The sequence below is a fragment of the Vitis vinifera genome, chromosome 6 (genome assembly GCF_030704535.1).
Source record: "Vitis vinifera cultivar Pinot Noir 40024 chromosome 6, ASM3070453v1".
Lineage (NCBI taxonomy): Eukaryota > Viridiplantae > Streptophyta > Magnoliopsida > Vitales > Vitaceae > Vitis > Vitis vinifera.
Genome location: NC_081810.1, coordinates 16174232 through 16191302, shown reverse-complemented (window position 1 = coordinate 16191302; position 17071 = coordinate 16174232). Strand labels below are relative to the sequence as shown.

Sequence of the window (17071 nt, the reverse complement as noted above, 5' to 3'; positions counted from 1 at the left end):
TGAGGCCCAAAGAAGAATCCTTCTGACATTTTGTACAGGGCTTCCAGGAGAACTCCCCTTCTTTGGGTCCAATGCTGCAGGGGATAGATATTATGCCTCAAAAAGGCATCAATCAAAAACATCACTGGAGGTAGCTCCCCCCTCAGCAGGTGTGACCGATTTGCAGCTCCTCTGGTTAGTGTGTGAACCATTTCTAACTCAGTAGGATTTGCCCAAGCTTTAAAATTGTCGAATTGGGTTGGCTCAAAAGGAATTTGCAGAGCTTCAGCAATATGTCTTGCTCCCAAAATACCATGTCTTCCATCAATTATAAAATGAATCAAGGTTGGATTTCTTACTTCTTTGGTTGTCATGGTTTGGTAGAAATCCGTGACTACCCGGGGATAGAAAAAATCCCTTGGAGCTAGCAGATGCTCCATATGATATCTCCTCAGCAGCTGGAATGATTGGGCTAGTTCTGGCCTCACTCTAAATGTTGCTAAATCGAAGCACAATTCAGAATGGAATGCCCGAGTTCGGTAATCCAGGTTTCCTTCGATTGGGGGTTGAGGCAGCATTGGCCTTCGGATCACTTCTTCCAGAGGTGCTTCAGCTGCAATTTGGGGCTCTGGAATTGGCGCTTGAGGCTCCTGAGCTTTTTCTTGGGGTGCCGGAGATGGTACCGGCGATGGAATTGGAGTTGCTTCTGGTGAGGGAATTGGCGAGGGAACCGGTGACGACACTGGAATTTGTACCGGTGAAGGATTTGGTGAAGATACCGGAGATTGAACCGGTGTTGGCTTTGGGGATTTCTCAGGGGATTGCTCAGTCAAATCAATTGGTTCAGAGCTCTCAACCCTGGTTTTCTTCTTCAATGGCTGACCGCCTGACCTTGTTAGATATCGCCTTGCCGGCGGCTTTGGTGGCGCCGGCTTCACTGGAGGAGGGTTTGGTCTCGACGGCGAAGGCTGTGGAGCAGGTTCTGGAACAGAGCCTGGACTTGGCTCCTTTCGCAGACTCCTTTTGCGGTTCGAAGGAGATGAAGATTTTGCTCCTCGCGTTCGTGCCATTTGGAGATATCGATCTTTGGCCGGCATTGCTAAGTGAAGAAGACGACCGGAGACACGGATGACGCGGCTTGGTGAAGAAGACGAAGGGGCTGCGAGAATGGTGCTCTGATTTTTGAAACCCTTTTCGCAGCACTTTTGACCGGTATAAATAGGAAAAACGGAAGCCCAGGGGTCAGTTTAAGTTTCGCAACAAAACGCCAACTTCGCAGCAACTTGCCATTTTCGCAGCAACTTCGCAGTGTGTTTCGCAGCTGCGAAATTGATGTCACTGTGCTGCGAAGTGGCACTCGTGTGCCAAAACCACTTTCGCAATTGCGAAATGCCCTGCGGAATGGGACTTTTGGTGCGAAATCACGCTTTTCCATTTCGCAATGAGTTTCGCAGCTGCGAAATGGATGCTACTGTTCTGCGAAGTGGCACTCGTGTGCCAAATCCACTTTCGCAATTGCGAAATACACTCGCAGAGGCTTCTACAGTGTTGCGGAATGGTTTGGCAACAAAAATCACATTTCGCAGAAGTTTCCTTCACCCTGCGAAATTTCGCAGAGCTCTGTTTTTCCCCTGTTTTTGCTCTGTTTCGGCTCCAATTTCGACCCGATTTTTTTCTTTTCAATCCCCTTGAAATTTCTTCCACCTGGGATCATATAAAACGATTAAAACACACCTATAAACATGATTTAAAATCAAAAACTAAGATCAAAAGCATAGAAACAACTTGAAAATTTACAAAATTTACAAAAATTTTGGACTGTGGTAAAACCACGTCCAGCAAACCCATTTCACTTAGGCTTTTTGAGGTTCAAGGAGGTTGATTGCCTCCTTTTCTGATTTGAATGACTCCATGAATGGCTTAAGACGATATCCATTGACTCTAAAGCTGTCCTTGCTATTGGAATTCAATAAGTCCACCACTCCATTGGAATATACTCGGTGAATAACAAATGGACCAATCCACCTTGACTTGAGCTTCCCAGGAAAGATATGGAGTCTTGTGTCATACATCAGAACTTTTTGCCCTTCCTGATTCAGTTTGCCCGGATCCCATTTGAAGCTTGCATCCTTCACTTGAGACTTGGTTTGAGATGAAGATATTACGACAGGACATTGATTATTTTCTTTAAGATATGTATATTTCAGCTCCACAGGTAAAGGCTTCAGATTGAGTTTTGGAATTTCTTTTTCAATAGCTGCCTCCTCTTCCTTATTGAACAAAGGTAAAATTCCTTCTATCTTTCTCCAACTTTGTAGAGTAGCAAGCCCAATAGGAGATTCAGAAAAACCTTCCTCATTATCCTCAAGACTTTCATTCAACTTGTCTTGCATATGTTGATTGCAGTGCTCCTCTACCAAAGTATCAATAATACATAGCTCTTCTGGACCTTCTTCTTCTTCCGGAGTGATTTGCTTTTTAGACATATAGAAAATATTTAGATCTAGTGTCATATTACCAAAAGTGAGTTGCATAAGCCCATTTCTACAATTGATGATTGCATTTGAAGTTGCAAGAAATGGCCTTCCAAGGATGATAGGAACTAAATTAGCTTCCTTTACAGTAGGATCTGTATCAAGAACAACAAAATCTACTGGATAGTAGAAATTATCCACTTGAACCAATACATCCTCAATTACTCCTCTTGGGATTTTCACTGATCTATCTGCCAAAGATAAAGTGATTGCTGTTGGCTTTAACTCTCCAAGTCTCAGTTGCTTGTAGACAGAGTATGGAAGCAAATTCACACTTGCTCCCAAGTCTAGCAAGGCTTTCTCCACTACCTTTCCTCCAATCATGACTGAAATGGTAGGACTTCCAGGGTCTTTATACTTCAAAGGAGACTTACACTGTAAGATTGCACTTACTTGCTCAGTCAAGAAGGCTTTCTTGTTTACAGTCAACCCTCTTTTGATAGTACACAAGTCCTTTAGGAATTTTGCATACGTTGGAACTTGTTTGATCATATCCAGCAGTGGAATATTAACTTTCACTTGTCTCAATACTTCTAGGATTTCAGCTGCATTTCTAACCCCCTTTTTCCCCTGTAATGCTTGAGGAAAAGGTGGAAAAGTTGATTTCTTCAGCATTTCTTCCTTCAAAAGCTCCTTCTCTGGAATTACTTTCATTGTTGCATCAGAGTCCTTCTTTTCTTCACTGATCTCACTGCCTTTATCTTCCATTTCCTTCCCTTTCTTCATTTCTTCTTCTTTCTCAACATGTGGCTTGGGTGCTGGATGCTCAATTTTTTTACCACTCCTTAGAGTGATCAAAGCTTTTACATCTTTCACCTGTGATGATTCTCCCTCATGGCTTTCCACTTCATGGACACCTTTGGGATTTTGGTTAGGTTGAGAAGGAAATCTTCCCTTTTCTTGCAGTGTATTCAAATTTGTAAGCCTTGAAATTGAATATTGGATGTTATCAAATTTTTGATTCATATCATTTTGCATTCCATCCATTCTTTTGTTCAACATACTCTCCATTCTATCCATTCTTTGATCCACTCTGTCCATTCTTTGATCCACTCGAGCATTGGTGGCTTCTTGCTTTCCCACAAAATCTCCCACTACCTTGCTGAGATTGGCTATTATTTGTTCAATACTTGAAGATTGCTGAGATGGTGGATCCGGCTGTTGGTATTGAGTTGCTCTGGCCTTCCATGAGAAATTTGGATGATTCCTCCAACTTGAATTGTAGGTATTTCCATAAGGAGCATTGTTATTGGGCCTGAATTGTCCAACAACATTTGCTTGATCTCTATACATTTCCCTTTCAGCTGAAATTGCAGGGCACTCCTCCACCAAATGTTCAAACGATTGACAATTGGGACACAGCTTCACTTGCACTGGTGCTTCAGCAACAGCTTGCACTTCATGCATTCTTTTCAGCTCCAGCTCCTCCAATCTTCTTGTCATAGCTGCCAACTTTGCTTTCATGTCATCATCTTCTTTCAAATTATACATCCCAGCCTTTGCATTGTAAGCATTCAACTGAGACTTCATCTTTCCCACTTCTCCTTTGGTTGGTTCATCCCATCCCCTTGAAACATCAGCTACATAGCTCAAGAAATCCATAGCTTCCTCTGGATTTTTGCTCATGAAATCTCCTCCACACATTGTCTTGAGGAGTTGCTTCATTGAGGAGGACATACCATCATAGAAATAGCTCACCAATAGCCAAGTATCAAAGCCATGGTGAGGACAAGCATTTATAGCTTCCATGTATCTTTCCCAACACTCATAGAATTTCTCATTCTCTTTAGCTGAGAAGTTTGAAATTTGCCTTTTCAAGCCATTTGTTCTATGAGTAGGAAAAAATTTCTTAAGGAACTCAACTTGTAAATCAGTCCAAGAGCGGATACTCCTTGGCCTTAAAGAATTAAGCCAAATTTTGGCCTTATCCTTTAAAGTAAAAGGAAATAACTTAAGCCTCATCAAGTCAATTGAAGCTCCTCCCTCTTGGAATGTATTACAAACATCTTCAAATTCCTTGATGTGTGCATACGGATTCTCACTTTCCATCCCATGGAAAGTTGGTAGAAGTGGAACAAGATATGGTCTGATCACTAGCTGCTCTGTAGGGGGCACTATACATGATGGTGCACTCATACGAGGTGGATGCATACGGTCCCTCATTGATCTGAATTCATTGAGATTGTCTTGACGACCTTGGTGACTATGCTGATCTTCAGGTGCAGCCTCCATGATATTCAAGATTACTTCAAATTCTCCTTTCTGAGGTGTATCACACTTAACAAGCCTACCTCCAATGTCTCGTATCCACTTGGGCATACACAACTAGTATCTACCTGCAACTAAAAATGAAAACAGAGGACAACAAGAACAGAGGACTACAAGAGAAACAGGGTTACAACAGCAAAATTAAACTAGACTAAATTTAAAAAGATAAACTTAGATTGTAAGTAAACAAAGAAAGAATGAAAATTAGTAAAGTGAAAGAAACTTTACCAAATTGTGATGAAAATCACAAGTGCTCAACAATGGTATCACAATGAACTTGACACTCATTCCCCGGCAACGGCGCCATTTGATTCGTGCCCAATTGGTGTCTCAGCTGATTTGTGTTCAGCTGGTGCTCCTTGATTGAGGAAGTGATCAACAAAATTTATACCTATAACACCATACACTAGGGTAGCAAATACAAAGCTACTATAGTATAGTGGCTCTAAGGATCGTTCACTGGGAATGATTTGCAAGCAATCAAGGATACCAATCCCAAGTGAATTGGTTTTGTTTCATTTCACGGTTAGCTTAAGGAATAAAACACAAACTTTGATTGGTAAAGGTTGAGACTTAAACTAACTAACTTAACAGAAGTTTGGAATAATTTAGGAAGAAAAGCATTCCTTGGAGATTTAGGTTCACTGGGGTGGTTCCTCATGCAAAAGACATAGCTCCGGTCAGATGGTTCATTTCCTCGCATTAGAGATTCAACTTAGAGTCAATTCTCTAACCGGTGATGTACAGAGACTCCTTCAATTAGATTTCACTTTAATTCTCTCACTGATGCAACTTGCAATGGTTCATGCCTCTCACGAGCACTTACCATTCAAGGTGATATTTAACCTTGGACTTCCCTTCACAAACTCGCAAGAGATAACTAATGGATGTCTCCTAGGAGTCCAAAAGCTTACCAAGTGTTGGTAATTCCAGAAAATCCTACCTTGAAGTCACCTACCAGAGGCTCGCAAGGGGTAAACTAGTGCATTTCCACGGTTGGAAATCACTTGCCTTACCAAGTGTTGGCCCAGGTGACTCCAAAGTGTTTTAAGTTAACTAAAAACATTGAAATCACTAAAGGATTTCACTTCCTCTTCATTACTAGCTAAAACCACAGAGTTTTGCATTTTTGCACTTGGAACCTTCCCCGGCAACCTTAGCTCCAAGGAATTGGAGGTTTAGTTACTCATTCTCTGGGGAAAACTCCTCAGAGAATTCATAACTTAAAAATAAAATGAAAATACAAAGTGAGAAGGTAAGGCAATAGAAAGAAAAGACTTTACTTGCTTACCAAATGGTTACAGAAGGAACTCCTCTCTGAGAACAGGCTCCTGAGAGGTATTTATATCAAAACAATATAAAACTAATTATTACATAGATATTTGGTCTTTTTACTAACTTAAAAACTAAGGAATCATGTAATTGGTGGTTTACAAGGAGTATTTTGGGATTTAGACAACAAAAATCTAATGGAAAATATCTCCCAATGTCGGTAGCAAGCTTCGGGAGGCTTCCGGAGCCATTTCGCAGGAGAAAAGTGGTGCCTACGAAATTTCGCAGACACCCAAGAGGGCTGCGAAATTATTTCGCAAGACCGAGCTATCTTCACCAGGCTGCAAAGTTGGCTTCCATCTTGAAGTTTCTAGCTTCCCTCTCGCGGCATGGTTCGTGCATCGTTAGAAAGAGAAACACCTTACTGTACAAAAGTGTTGCGAAATTCTCGCAACAAAAGGCTGATTCCGCAACACTTTAAAGTGACTGGCTTGTAATGGCTGCAACTTCTTCGTTTCAACTCCAAATTGCACACCGTTTGAAGCATTGGATTGTTGACTTCCTGAGATTTGAAATGGTATATAGCTTGCATCATTTGGACTTCAGAAAGTGCTCCAAAAGTGGCTGCTACGACTGTCATCAAGAATAGGCTTCATGACAGATTCTCTTTGCTTTTTCTCCTTGCAATCCGGATTCACTTTTGGCAATTGAATTCTAAGCTTTGCCCATGATTCCTCATAGCTCTCCTCATTCTTGACTTGCTTTGGTGATCAAAATACTAACAAAAACACCAAAACTTACACAAAGTGATCAAAATTGCTTTAAAGGATCCTTAACATGCCAATTGAGTTAAAAGGCCTAAACTACTACTCAAAAGTGTTAAAAAGGATTAATTAAAGGCTATCAAATAGCACTTTTTGAGTAGTAATCAGGCATTCAAAAATATGTAACAGAAAAGTAAATTTATAATCACAATTAAAAACAACTTGGAGGGCACCTAGTAGCTACATCGAGCCCATATGTGCTTCATCTGCCTATTCCCTCTCCTCGATCATGGCATTGAGCGCCTTCCTCTTTGGACAATCCCGTGCCCAATGTGGACTGTCACATAGGAAGCATTTGATTTTAGGCGTAAACTCATTCCTTTCCGTCTTACCTCTTCCTTCCTTGATGTTAGGTGTCTTGCCTGATCCCATTTTAGGAGCATTGTGGTCCTTTTGTGGTCATTTGAAACCTTGTCTCCCCCACCCGTGGTATGGCTATCCTCCAAAGACTCAACCTTGGAGGAGTCTCCCCTCTTGTAATCTGTTAAAGACTATGTTACTACTATAGTAGTGGCTAAGTCTTGAATGCCTCGACACCTTAATTCCTGCTCAATCCACCCTTATAGGTTATCGATGAAGTTGAATAACAACTCCTCCTCATTCATGTTAGGAATCTCATGCATGAGCGAAGAGAATTCCTTAACATAGTCACGTATCGAGCTTGTGTGCTTGAGACGCCTCATGTTTTTCCTAGCTAGGTAAGCCACGTTGTCATAGTAGAATTGCCTCTTGATCTTCTTTTTAAAGTCATCCCATGTCTCTATGGTACAAATGTCTTTCTCCATATAGGCAAACCTCCGACGCCACCATAGAATAACTATGTCAGTAAGATAGAGGGTTGTAGTCCTTACCTTAGCTACCTCATCAGTTAGTGCGATAGCCTCGAAGTATCGCTCCATATGCCATAAGAAGTTGTCCAACTTCTTAGCATCTCACTTGCCACTAAACCTTTGTGGCTTTGACACCTCCACCCTAAATGCCTCCTGTGTGGCCATGACTCGTGCTGACACAACAACCTTGTAGATGACCAACTCTTGCCTAACCTCCTGGTCTTGACATTCCCTTCGAGTGGCCAAGGCCTCCATTCTTGACTCCATGCTAGCAAGCATGCTCAAGACCTTTTCTTAGAAAGACACAAACTCCTCGTGTGACATTGGTTGAACCTGTGAGACTAGCATCCCCTCACGAAGGTCTTGGATCTATTCCCTAAGATCCTTCATACCATTCTCCATGCCTTGCTCGATCAAGTCTAATCTCTCTCGAGTGTCTGCCATGGTTAGCTCCACCTTGGCTAACCTTGCCTCCATATTGGCAACGATATCATAAGATTTATCTTTCTTGCCCCTGCCCCGTGCAGGAGGCTCGGTCTCCTTCCCATAGGTTTGCTCACTAGTCTCTTCCACGTTGGAGCTTGATATGCTTCCTTTACTATGTCCGCTTCATAGCCGCACTCTGATACCATCTTTCACGGACTTAGTTTTTTTTTAAGCTCGTGCGCCACTTAGATAAGTCAAGACCCTTGATTTTGTTAAGTCAACCTTACTCTCGATGCTTAACTTGCTAGGCTAAGATGCACCCAACTTAGAAGTTTTAGAGGGCGTAGTAGGCAATACTTAAAGAATTAAAACTTTATTGCTCAAAGGAAACTTTACAAGTGCTTTGGAACTCACTTGCTTTGGTTGGTTAGGTTCTTGGGTGGTTCCCTAACTAAATGAGATCTTAACCTATTTATAGGAACCTTAGGAAGTCTCTAGAACCTTGAAGGGTTCCTTACAAATCAAGAATAATCTAGAAACTCTTACACTAGTCTATGTACAAGGGTATGTACAAGATGACTTTGGAATATTGTAGAACACCCCCACACTATTCCAATGCTCTTCTAGCCAAGTGTAGAGATGTGCAGACATCTTTAACCCTCTCTAGAAACTTCCATACTCTTCCACTTTGTATCTAAGTGTAGATGTCTTCAGGGGTCTCTAGAAGCTTCCTACCTATAAGCCCATGGGGAGGGTCATTTGAAGCATCTTGTGACACTTGGCTGGCTTCGCCAGTGAGAGAAAATACGTTGAACAATCTCCAATAAACATTTGGGTAACCTTATGCTTATAAAAAACATTTACATGTTTATACGCTTAGGCACCTTTATGCACACTTATAATTACCACGTTTGAGGGAATTGTGATTTTCCTCAATGGTCGACACTTCATAAATAATATTATTAATTTCATCCACTCAAATAGGTACCATGAAATTTCTTAATTTATTTTCAAAAAGGAAAAACCATAGAAATTATCATAATAAGGACTAATGAGTTGTTTGGAAAATAGGAATAAAAATGAAAGAATTAGATTCAAAAATATAAAATTTTTATTTTTATTCTTGTTTCCAATAACTAATCAAATGAAGGTTAATTACTCGATGAATTTTGGCATGACATGTAATTTGTTTCTTGTTGAGAAATTAAAAAATAAAAGCAAAATGAAGAGTGGATGATGCTAGTGAAAAAACCACTTACTAGGCCATGTGAAAAGGGTACAGGAGCATGACATAGCCAGCTGTACATGACCATTTTCACACTTAGAGTTTCCATTTATAGTGTTACCGTGAGAACCAAAAATCAACATAAAAAACCTAAATAAAAGTGAAAGGTCCTTGAGACGCCTTGCCACGCCACACGCCACTTATAAGTGGGAAGCCCCACTAGGCAAAGTTAGGTGGTGGCTTGGTGGTTGCCTTTATTAATTTCCGCAACAAAAAGTAGCCAAAACCGTTTCCCATTATACACCCCCCATACTCTTTTCTCCGTCTTATAACTCCCATCTCAATCCGCAGTGGAAACCAAACCTAGCAACATGGCAACCACCTCATCATTCATTGTTGCGGTGGCGGTGATCACAATGTGTGCCGGAGCCATGGCGCAGGCGCCCGAGCCTTCGATTTATTCCGGGATGGCTCCGGGGCCATCGTCTTATGCAGGGATAGCGCCGGCGCCATATATGGGGATGCCGCCGGAGCCGATGGGACCAGCACCAGCAGCGGACGATTGTGTCACGAATGTGCTGAATATGTCGGACTGCTTGAGTTATGTGGCGGAAGGCAGCAACGTGACTGTGCCGGACAAGCCGTGTTGTCCGGAGCTGGCGGGGCTGTTGGACAGTCATCCGCTGTGCCTCTGTACGCTGCTAGGCAGCGCTAGTACCTACGGCGTCAATGTCACCAAGGCTCTTACCCTTCCTGGTGTTTGTGGTGTCCCCACACCTCCGCTTTCAATGTGCCCAGGTTCGTTCTCAACCTCCCACTTGCAGCATCTCTTTTTCTCCCCCATTTTCTTTTCCTAAACGTTATCTGCACATGATGGGGTATGGTCGGCCACACTTTTTTTTTGCGGTGGAAAGAGTTAAAGTCAAAACTCATGTCCTAGATAGAGTGGTGGAATTTGGATATTTCATTTTGTGGATCCATCTCAAACCATATAGTGTCGTTTTAGATTATCCCAGCTACCCCATAATTTGAGTTTACTCTTTGTCTTATTCAATGTTCTGCGTTCACGGGTTTTACGAACCAAAACAAGTACATTGGAAATGATGACCAGTATTACAAGCTTGTAGCTGGGGACCTCATAAATGCCTTGGTTATGGCTGCATGTGAACCTGCCACATTCCTCCATCTAATTTCAACCATGAGATTGTAAAGAATAGAAAAAATTAGGGTTATTACAAAAGAAGGAAATATTATAAAATTTGATTTTTTTTTTTTCTAATAATATTTTTGATGCCTGGCATTTGAAATGTTTGTCTTTGATCATAATGGCAACAGGTGGGTTTGGAATAAATAACCTCATCCCACCCCACTCCATTTATTCAAAATAATTATCATTTCGATCTTATTAAAAAAAACATTAAAAAGAGTAGAGTGGAGCAAAAAGACTATGACCTACCCGTTTAATTTTTTTAATTATATTAAAATAAATATATTTTATAAAATATTATAATATTTTATAACTTATTTTATTACTTATTATTATTATTATTATTATTATTATATATTAAAAATATAAAAAATAAAAGATAAATTAATTTTATATACAATCAGGTGGAATAGGATAAGATAATATCCGAACCTATCTTGAACCCATCTCAAACCTTATATCGGATTTTTAAAATAATTTCAAATTTATCCCATTAAAGACGAAGCGGGATACGTATATAAAAAGATCTACCTCATTATCATCTCTAATCATAAATACATATATCCATTACAAATAAACAAAAATGTTTGGTTAGGTTTTTTATTTTTCAATTAAATTTAATATATTGCTAGCTAGTGTAGTTTGGAGCTTGAGTTTCTTTTATTCAATGGTTAACGTCACAAATGCATATGCGATTTTAATTAAAATTGTTACTGTTTTATTAATTTATTATTAAATATTTCCAAGAAATAAAGAAATATGAAAAAGGTAGGTGATGTAAAATTTTGCATCAATAAAATTCTCCACCGCTGCCAGCTTTCTTCCTTTGGATGTTCTGATGGCCTCATTTATGCCAACTAACTCCACTGTCGGTGATGGGACTCACTTGTGAAGTGGGGACGTAATCTTTGAAATTCTCTTTTCTAAGATTGTGGGCTTGAAGGTCTATGCTCCTATGACAGATTTTAGGAGTTTGACGATGGAAGGACAGCCACAATAACCCAGCACTAGAAGGATAATGTTATTTAAGAGTCTCACCAGTCACCAGCTTGTCATGTGATTCATACCTAATTTTCTAGAGCCGCCTCACATGTAGACTTAATGCGCCGAGCCAGACCTTATGGACATTATTACCCTGTGACTTTTATGCTATCTCTGTCAAAGTTAACTAGTTGTGAATTTTATTTTCTTTTTCCTTTATTTTTCTTTTTCCTCAGAGCCATCTAGAATCTTTTATAGGTGAAATCAATTTATTATGGTTGTTGCCATAGTATCTTTGTTCTCAATTCTTAGTACCAGGAACAATAGGCACAACAGACCAGTAAATCCTAGTGATGATTCGATGACATAACTTATATCTTTGGTAGTTAAAGATATGATACAATGGGCACTTTCTATCGCTACTCTCTTAGTACCTGACTGGTAAGGAGCTTGAGATCAACGAGAAAGTAGGCTCGAAGAAGGATGGAAGGGGTCTGAAAGAATAGCCAAAGCTTGTGAAGTACTTGAAATAAATCGGTTACCCAAGGAGAGATTTTCAGATCAAACAAATGAATCTCCTTAAAGAAATCTGAAGCTTTAGAATTAGATGTTGAATGGGAAAGAAGATGGCTTTTGAGACATTTTGGGAAAGTGGGCCATTGAATGTTGGCATTAGAATTGTGAGGAATGAAGAGTGAAGAGTGAAGAGTGAAAAGAAAGAGCCTAAGTTTGAGACATTGAGTATTTGTACGACATATTTATATTTAGTTATAAAATTAGGACGATATATAGGACAAACTTGTCTTTATATTCCAGGCAAACTGGGGCAGCACAATACTCCAATCTTTGTCTTGTACCCGACTTGACTTCTATAATTTTCCCCAAACTTTTCCCTACTTGTTCAAAGTTCATCACCTCTTGTTACTCTTGTTTCATTTGTTGCGAGGAAAGTTATCTTAGACGTTAGCACATATTGAAGGGGTTTTGAGTAACGAAGATTGGATCTCCCATGGCTGATCATCTCTAGGACATCCTTGTTTATGTTGATACTACTAGGGAGACTTGTAAGTAATGAATATCTAATCCAAGAAGCAATATTCTCTAGAGCTGAGATCATCCCATGGCTGCTTAGTTGCCTACTTTTGTAAGAAACAAGCGACAGGGACGCATGTTACATGGTGGTCCCTTCTTGTTGTCAGTTTTCTACAATGTTTTTCCTAATACAATATCTAGATACATTAATAACATATTCTCTGCAAACCATAATTTTTTACTCCAATTGGAAGTACCTTTGTTGAGTTCCTGGGAGGAAATTATTAAACATTTTCCCAACTATACAATTACTTAAAAAATCTTTTAAAATGCTGCAGAGGATCTATACTTAGTACACCAACCACCATGCCATGTGCTGCTGCATAAATTAATTCATCTATTAGCTAGCTAGGCATGGCTCGATTAGACCTAGAAAAAGCAGAAAACAATAATGTTAATATCAAGGGATTTGCCTTACCGTCAGTGCAGAAACTGGGGTTTCTCTATATCTGTGTTCTGATCAAGTTTGGGCATGGCAGTTGATGCAATATTCCTCATTTACAGTCTGATTTTCTATAGAATACTGCAAAGTCTGGGTGGTGTTGACACCCATTTGGACATGTACCTGATTTTTTTCAGTTGCAGACTCACCAATATCCATCATTTTTCATGGGATTACTTAACATATATGTTACTGTTTACATCTCATTGTTCACATACAAATTGCAGGATCACCAACAGGATCACCAGCAGGATCACCAGCAGGATCACCAGCAGGACTATCAGAAGGATCTCCAACAGGATCGATAGCCGAGTCTCCAAAAAGCCTTGGAACTTCAACCATTGTGGAGTCCTCCTCTCTGGCCTTCCTTCTTGGCTTAGCCATTTCGTTTCTCACAGCACTCTTCTGATTTCGAAATTTATGGCTCAGAATAATAGTTCCTTCTCCTCATCCGTTGATCAGTGTTGCAACCATTATTCTATGCCTAGTGACCCCAATAATAATATGTAGAATTACTACTCATTTCATAACTTTCATGACGAGGATCCATTATTTTTTTCATTTCTTTTTAGTGTATCTTGTGAAGAAGCCACATCATTCTGGGTACAGCATTTATTTTCTTATATCAATATCGTGTTTTCCATTAGAGTGTTGTTCATGTTAATGAACTGAAGCATCTATTCAAGAGAGAAATTCTCCAATTCATTTGTCCTTGTCTTGAAGGGAGCACATGAGCTTCTAGGCCAAAAACTTTGGTTTCTAAACAAGGCGTAAAGAAAAACGCTGTCCATGGCAAACACTAGAATAATGCACCACAATTGAAGACCAATATGCTGATCTAAAAGTATTGCTCATTTAATTTCTATCTTTACAAACTAAAAGGAAAAAAAGGGGGGGGGGGGGGGGGGGGGGGGGGAAGGAAGGTGAAGAAGAAGAAACATGAAATTTAGAAGGGAAAATGGAGGTGCGTAATTCTAGAAGATGTTCAAGGAAAAGTAACCAGCACAGAGTGTTAACATTGCAATAAATTTATTCGTCTCTAATCCATCACATAAAAGGAAGACCAAAATTAAACCTATTTTTATTTTTTCGAATCACAAACTGCAAAGTCAAGAAAAATATGAAATACACGGCCACTATTAAAAGCCTTGTGGCCATTTCTCAACTTTGTTGTATATAGTGACAATTTTCTCTTGTTTCATTGTCATAAAAAATACTAAGGATGATGATGAGGCATATCCTAATATAAACTTTTTCTTTATAGGATATGATACATATATATTAAAATATTATACCCCATCGGACAAGAAGCACATATCCTTATATATGATTTTCAATGAGATATGATATCCTAAAATATACATATCTTGTGCACATGATATTTTAGGGTAACATGTCTAATGTAATATGTTATATTATATTATATTTAATTTGTAAAATAAATAAAAAATTGTATGAAATATACATTATTTTCAATATTTAAAATAAAAATGATAACATATTTTTTATTTTAAAAAATGAAATTTCTCTTATGTTTAACAATATTCATTATTAAAATATTCAAACTTTACAAATATTTTTTTTTATATTATGTTATTTAATATATATATATAAAAAGTATAAATCATATATTAATATTATTTTATAAATATTTTTAATTTTTTTCATTTTTAACTATAAATTTAATTAAAAAATTTATTTTACAAAATGAGTATATTAAAAAAAATAAAAAATTGATAAAAAAAAATAAATTTATGATACATGAGATATGCATATCTCATATCTTAGCATGAAATTAACATATCTTATGTAGAAATGATAAAAAATAAAAAAATAAAAAATAAAATAAAAAAAGATGGATAATATATCCCATCACTTATCATATCCCATGGTTGAACATAAGATATGATAAGTGATAAAAGAACTTATCTTATCTTATCATCAATCAAATATGGGATAGTATATTATATACCCTTTCATCCTATCTCATATTATATCTGGCCAATCAAAGATAGCTTTAGATTAGTTGATCAATTTCTTTTTTCTTTATGTTCTACATACTAAAAAAATGGTTTCCTAGTTGAAACATACCGCAGAAGCTTCATTTGATTTTAATAAAGAACCTAGGTATATATGTTCACAGCTCTCTCAATGCACACTTGTGATAACCAAAAATAGGATAGACAAATAAAGTGAAAAAACAAAAAGAAAATAAAAAGCATGAACAAATTTTAAAGATAAAATAACAGAAATAATAATAATAATAATAATAAAAAATAAAAGTTAGAATCTATAAAAATAATATAAAATAAAATCTAGAAGGGCTTTGGCATATATGTAGAGAGGGTTCAGAGGGTGATGAGATGAGACTTTGGTATATCTGTAGGATCAAAATCATTATTGGATTGCAATTCCAACTTCCCAAGCCTGAGAAGACTCTCAGTTGCTAAAATGGCTTTTGGATCGATATCATGCAAAGACCTTGCATACAGACTCCTACATGCAGCAGATGCAGCTTCACTCAATTCCTTGTTCTTTGTTGGTCCCATTAGGCAATGACCCAAAATTCTCAACACTGGTTGCAGAAGCTCCCATGGCAGAGGAATCCTCCCCTCATTCACTTCTCTTTCCTTTTCAGATTCAGTCGTTCCAGAAATACCCTTCTCCTGAACCCCACCTTCCTTGTACATATCCCCATTCTGACCAGCCCATACCACACAAAACTCGCAGAAATCTACCTTAGACCCCACTGGCATTTGCGATATCTTACTGTAGTACAATTCTAATGCAACACCAACTATGCGTGCCCTTCGGCTTGATCTCACAGTCCCATGAGGCTCCAAACTTGGCGATACCACAGCCAAATTCTGCTCGGTGTCGTCCTTTTTCAATGGTGCTTTCGTCTCATGGTAGATACTCGAATGTGACAGATCCGGGACGTTGACAGTTATCGCCTGCCCAGCACGTGAGGTGGTCTCATGAGCATAGAGAGCCAACAGGACCGCTTCAAACCCGGCAAGATGCTTCCTTAGGACTCGAGAGAGGTAAACACCTGCAATGATTGGGATGAACCGAAGAACCACCAGTTGGAGGTTGGGGTCGGATGACTGGAATGTGTCATAAAGCCATCGGCAGAGATTGTTGTCTCCAGCGCCGGAGTTGGGTTGGCGTAGGAGTGATGAGATCTGTGACGTGATTTGAGGGTCATGGAGGAGAGCAAGCGAGGGGTTTGGGGAGGAAGAGAGGGAGGGAGGAACGACGGTGACAATGTGAGAGAGGGCTTGAATGGTAGATTGAACTTTGGAGATGGAGTCAAGGGATGATGAATCTGAGGTTGTGGGGATGGTTTCAGACATCGTTTTGCTTGCTTAGAGATAGGAGAGAGACGTGAATGTAGAAGAAAAAGAAGGATGTGTCCTTTTGAGTGATGATGGCAAAGAGAGAACGTGTCAATGAAGGTGAAACAAATCTGAGAGAAATGCGGAGACAAAGATGGATGTTTTCCAAATGCGCTTCCTTAATTTTATGACTCCGTACCTTTTCCAATTTGTTTTTTCTTTGCAACATTCAAAAGTTCTGAAAATGTTTCAAACTAATCTTTTTTTTTTCCCTCTTTGTTTTGTTGCAAGCAAAGTATAAGAGATGGAATTTGGACAGTCGGCCATTCCAACTTTAATCTGACCCAGAATCTAGGACGGTTCCAACCATCAGTTTGTAGCATTTAGGTTGACTTCGGGTTCAATTTTCTCTACTGGAATTAAACCTAATCAATATTGGATTTAATGTTTTCATAATATATTTTTAACAATATTTATTTTGTATGCTTTTCAAAATCATATTAAAGGAAGAGGGCTGATGTAATTATATATATTATGTACCATGTCATTTAACTATAGATAGATTAGCTTCTTCATTTTTGATATCATTATCTTAAAGGTAAAGATTTTGTCGTGAAAGTTCTTTTGCCATGAAAACACATTTGTGGCATTTT

General features: G+C 38.8%; 2 protein-coding genes across 3 annotated transcripts; one reads left to right on the top strand and one right to left on the bottom strand.

Annotated features, from left to right (window-relative positions):
• Positions 1-9380: 9380 nt before the first annotated feature.
• On the top strand, positions 9381-13726 carry LOC100261518 (non-specific lipid transfer protein GPI-anchored 2). Of its 2 annotated transcripts, none has more exons than XM_010653310.3 (2): positions 9381-10156; positions 13320-13726. In XM_010653310.3, the coding sequence occupies exons 1-2, from the start codon at positions 9730-9732 to the stop codon at positions 13487-13489; spliced, it is 597 nt and encodes a 198-aa protein (XP_010651612.1). In that variant the 5' UTR covers positions 9381-9729; the 3' UTR covers positions 13490-13726. The 2 variants fall into 2 exon arrangements, with proteins under 2 accessions (XP_010651612.1, XP_002275145.1); XM_002275109.5 differs by having other exon boundaries at positions 13308-13726.
• A 1684-nt stretch (positions 13727-15410) lies between these two features.
• On the bottom strand, positions 15411-16452 carry LOC100241087 (uncharacterized). Its single transcript, XM_002271220.4, has one exon. The coding sequence runs from the start codon at positions 16434-16436 to the stop codon at positions 15429-15431; it is 1008 nt and encodes a 335-aa protein (XP_002271256.1). The 5' UTR covers positions 16437-16452; the 3' UTR covers positions 15411-15428.
• Positions 16453-17071: the final 619 nt, after the last annotated feature.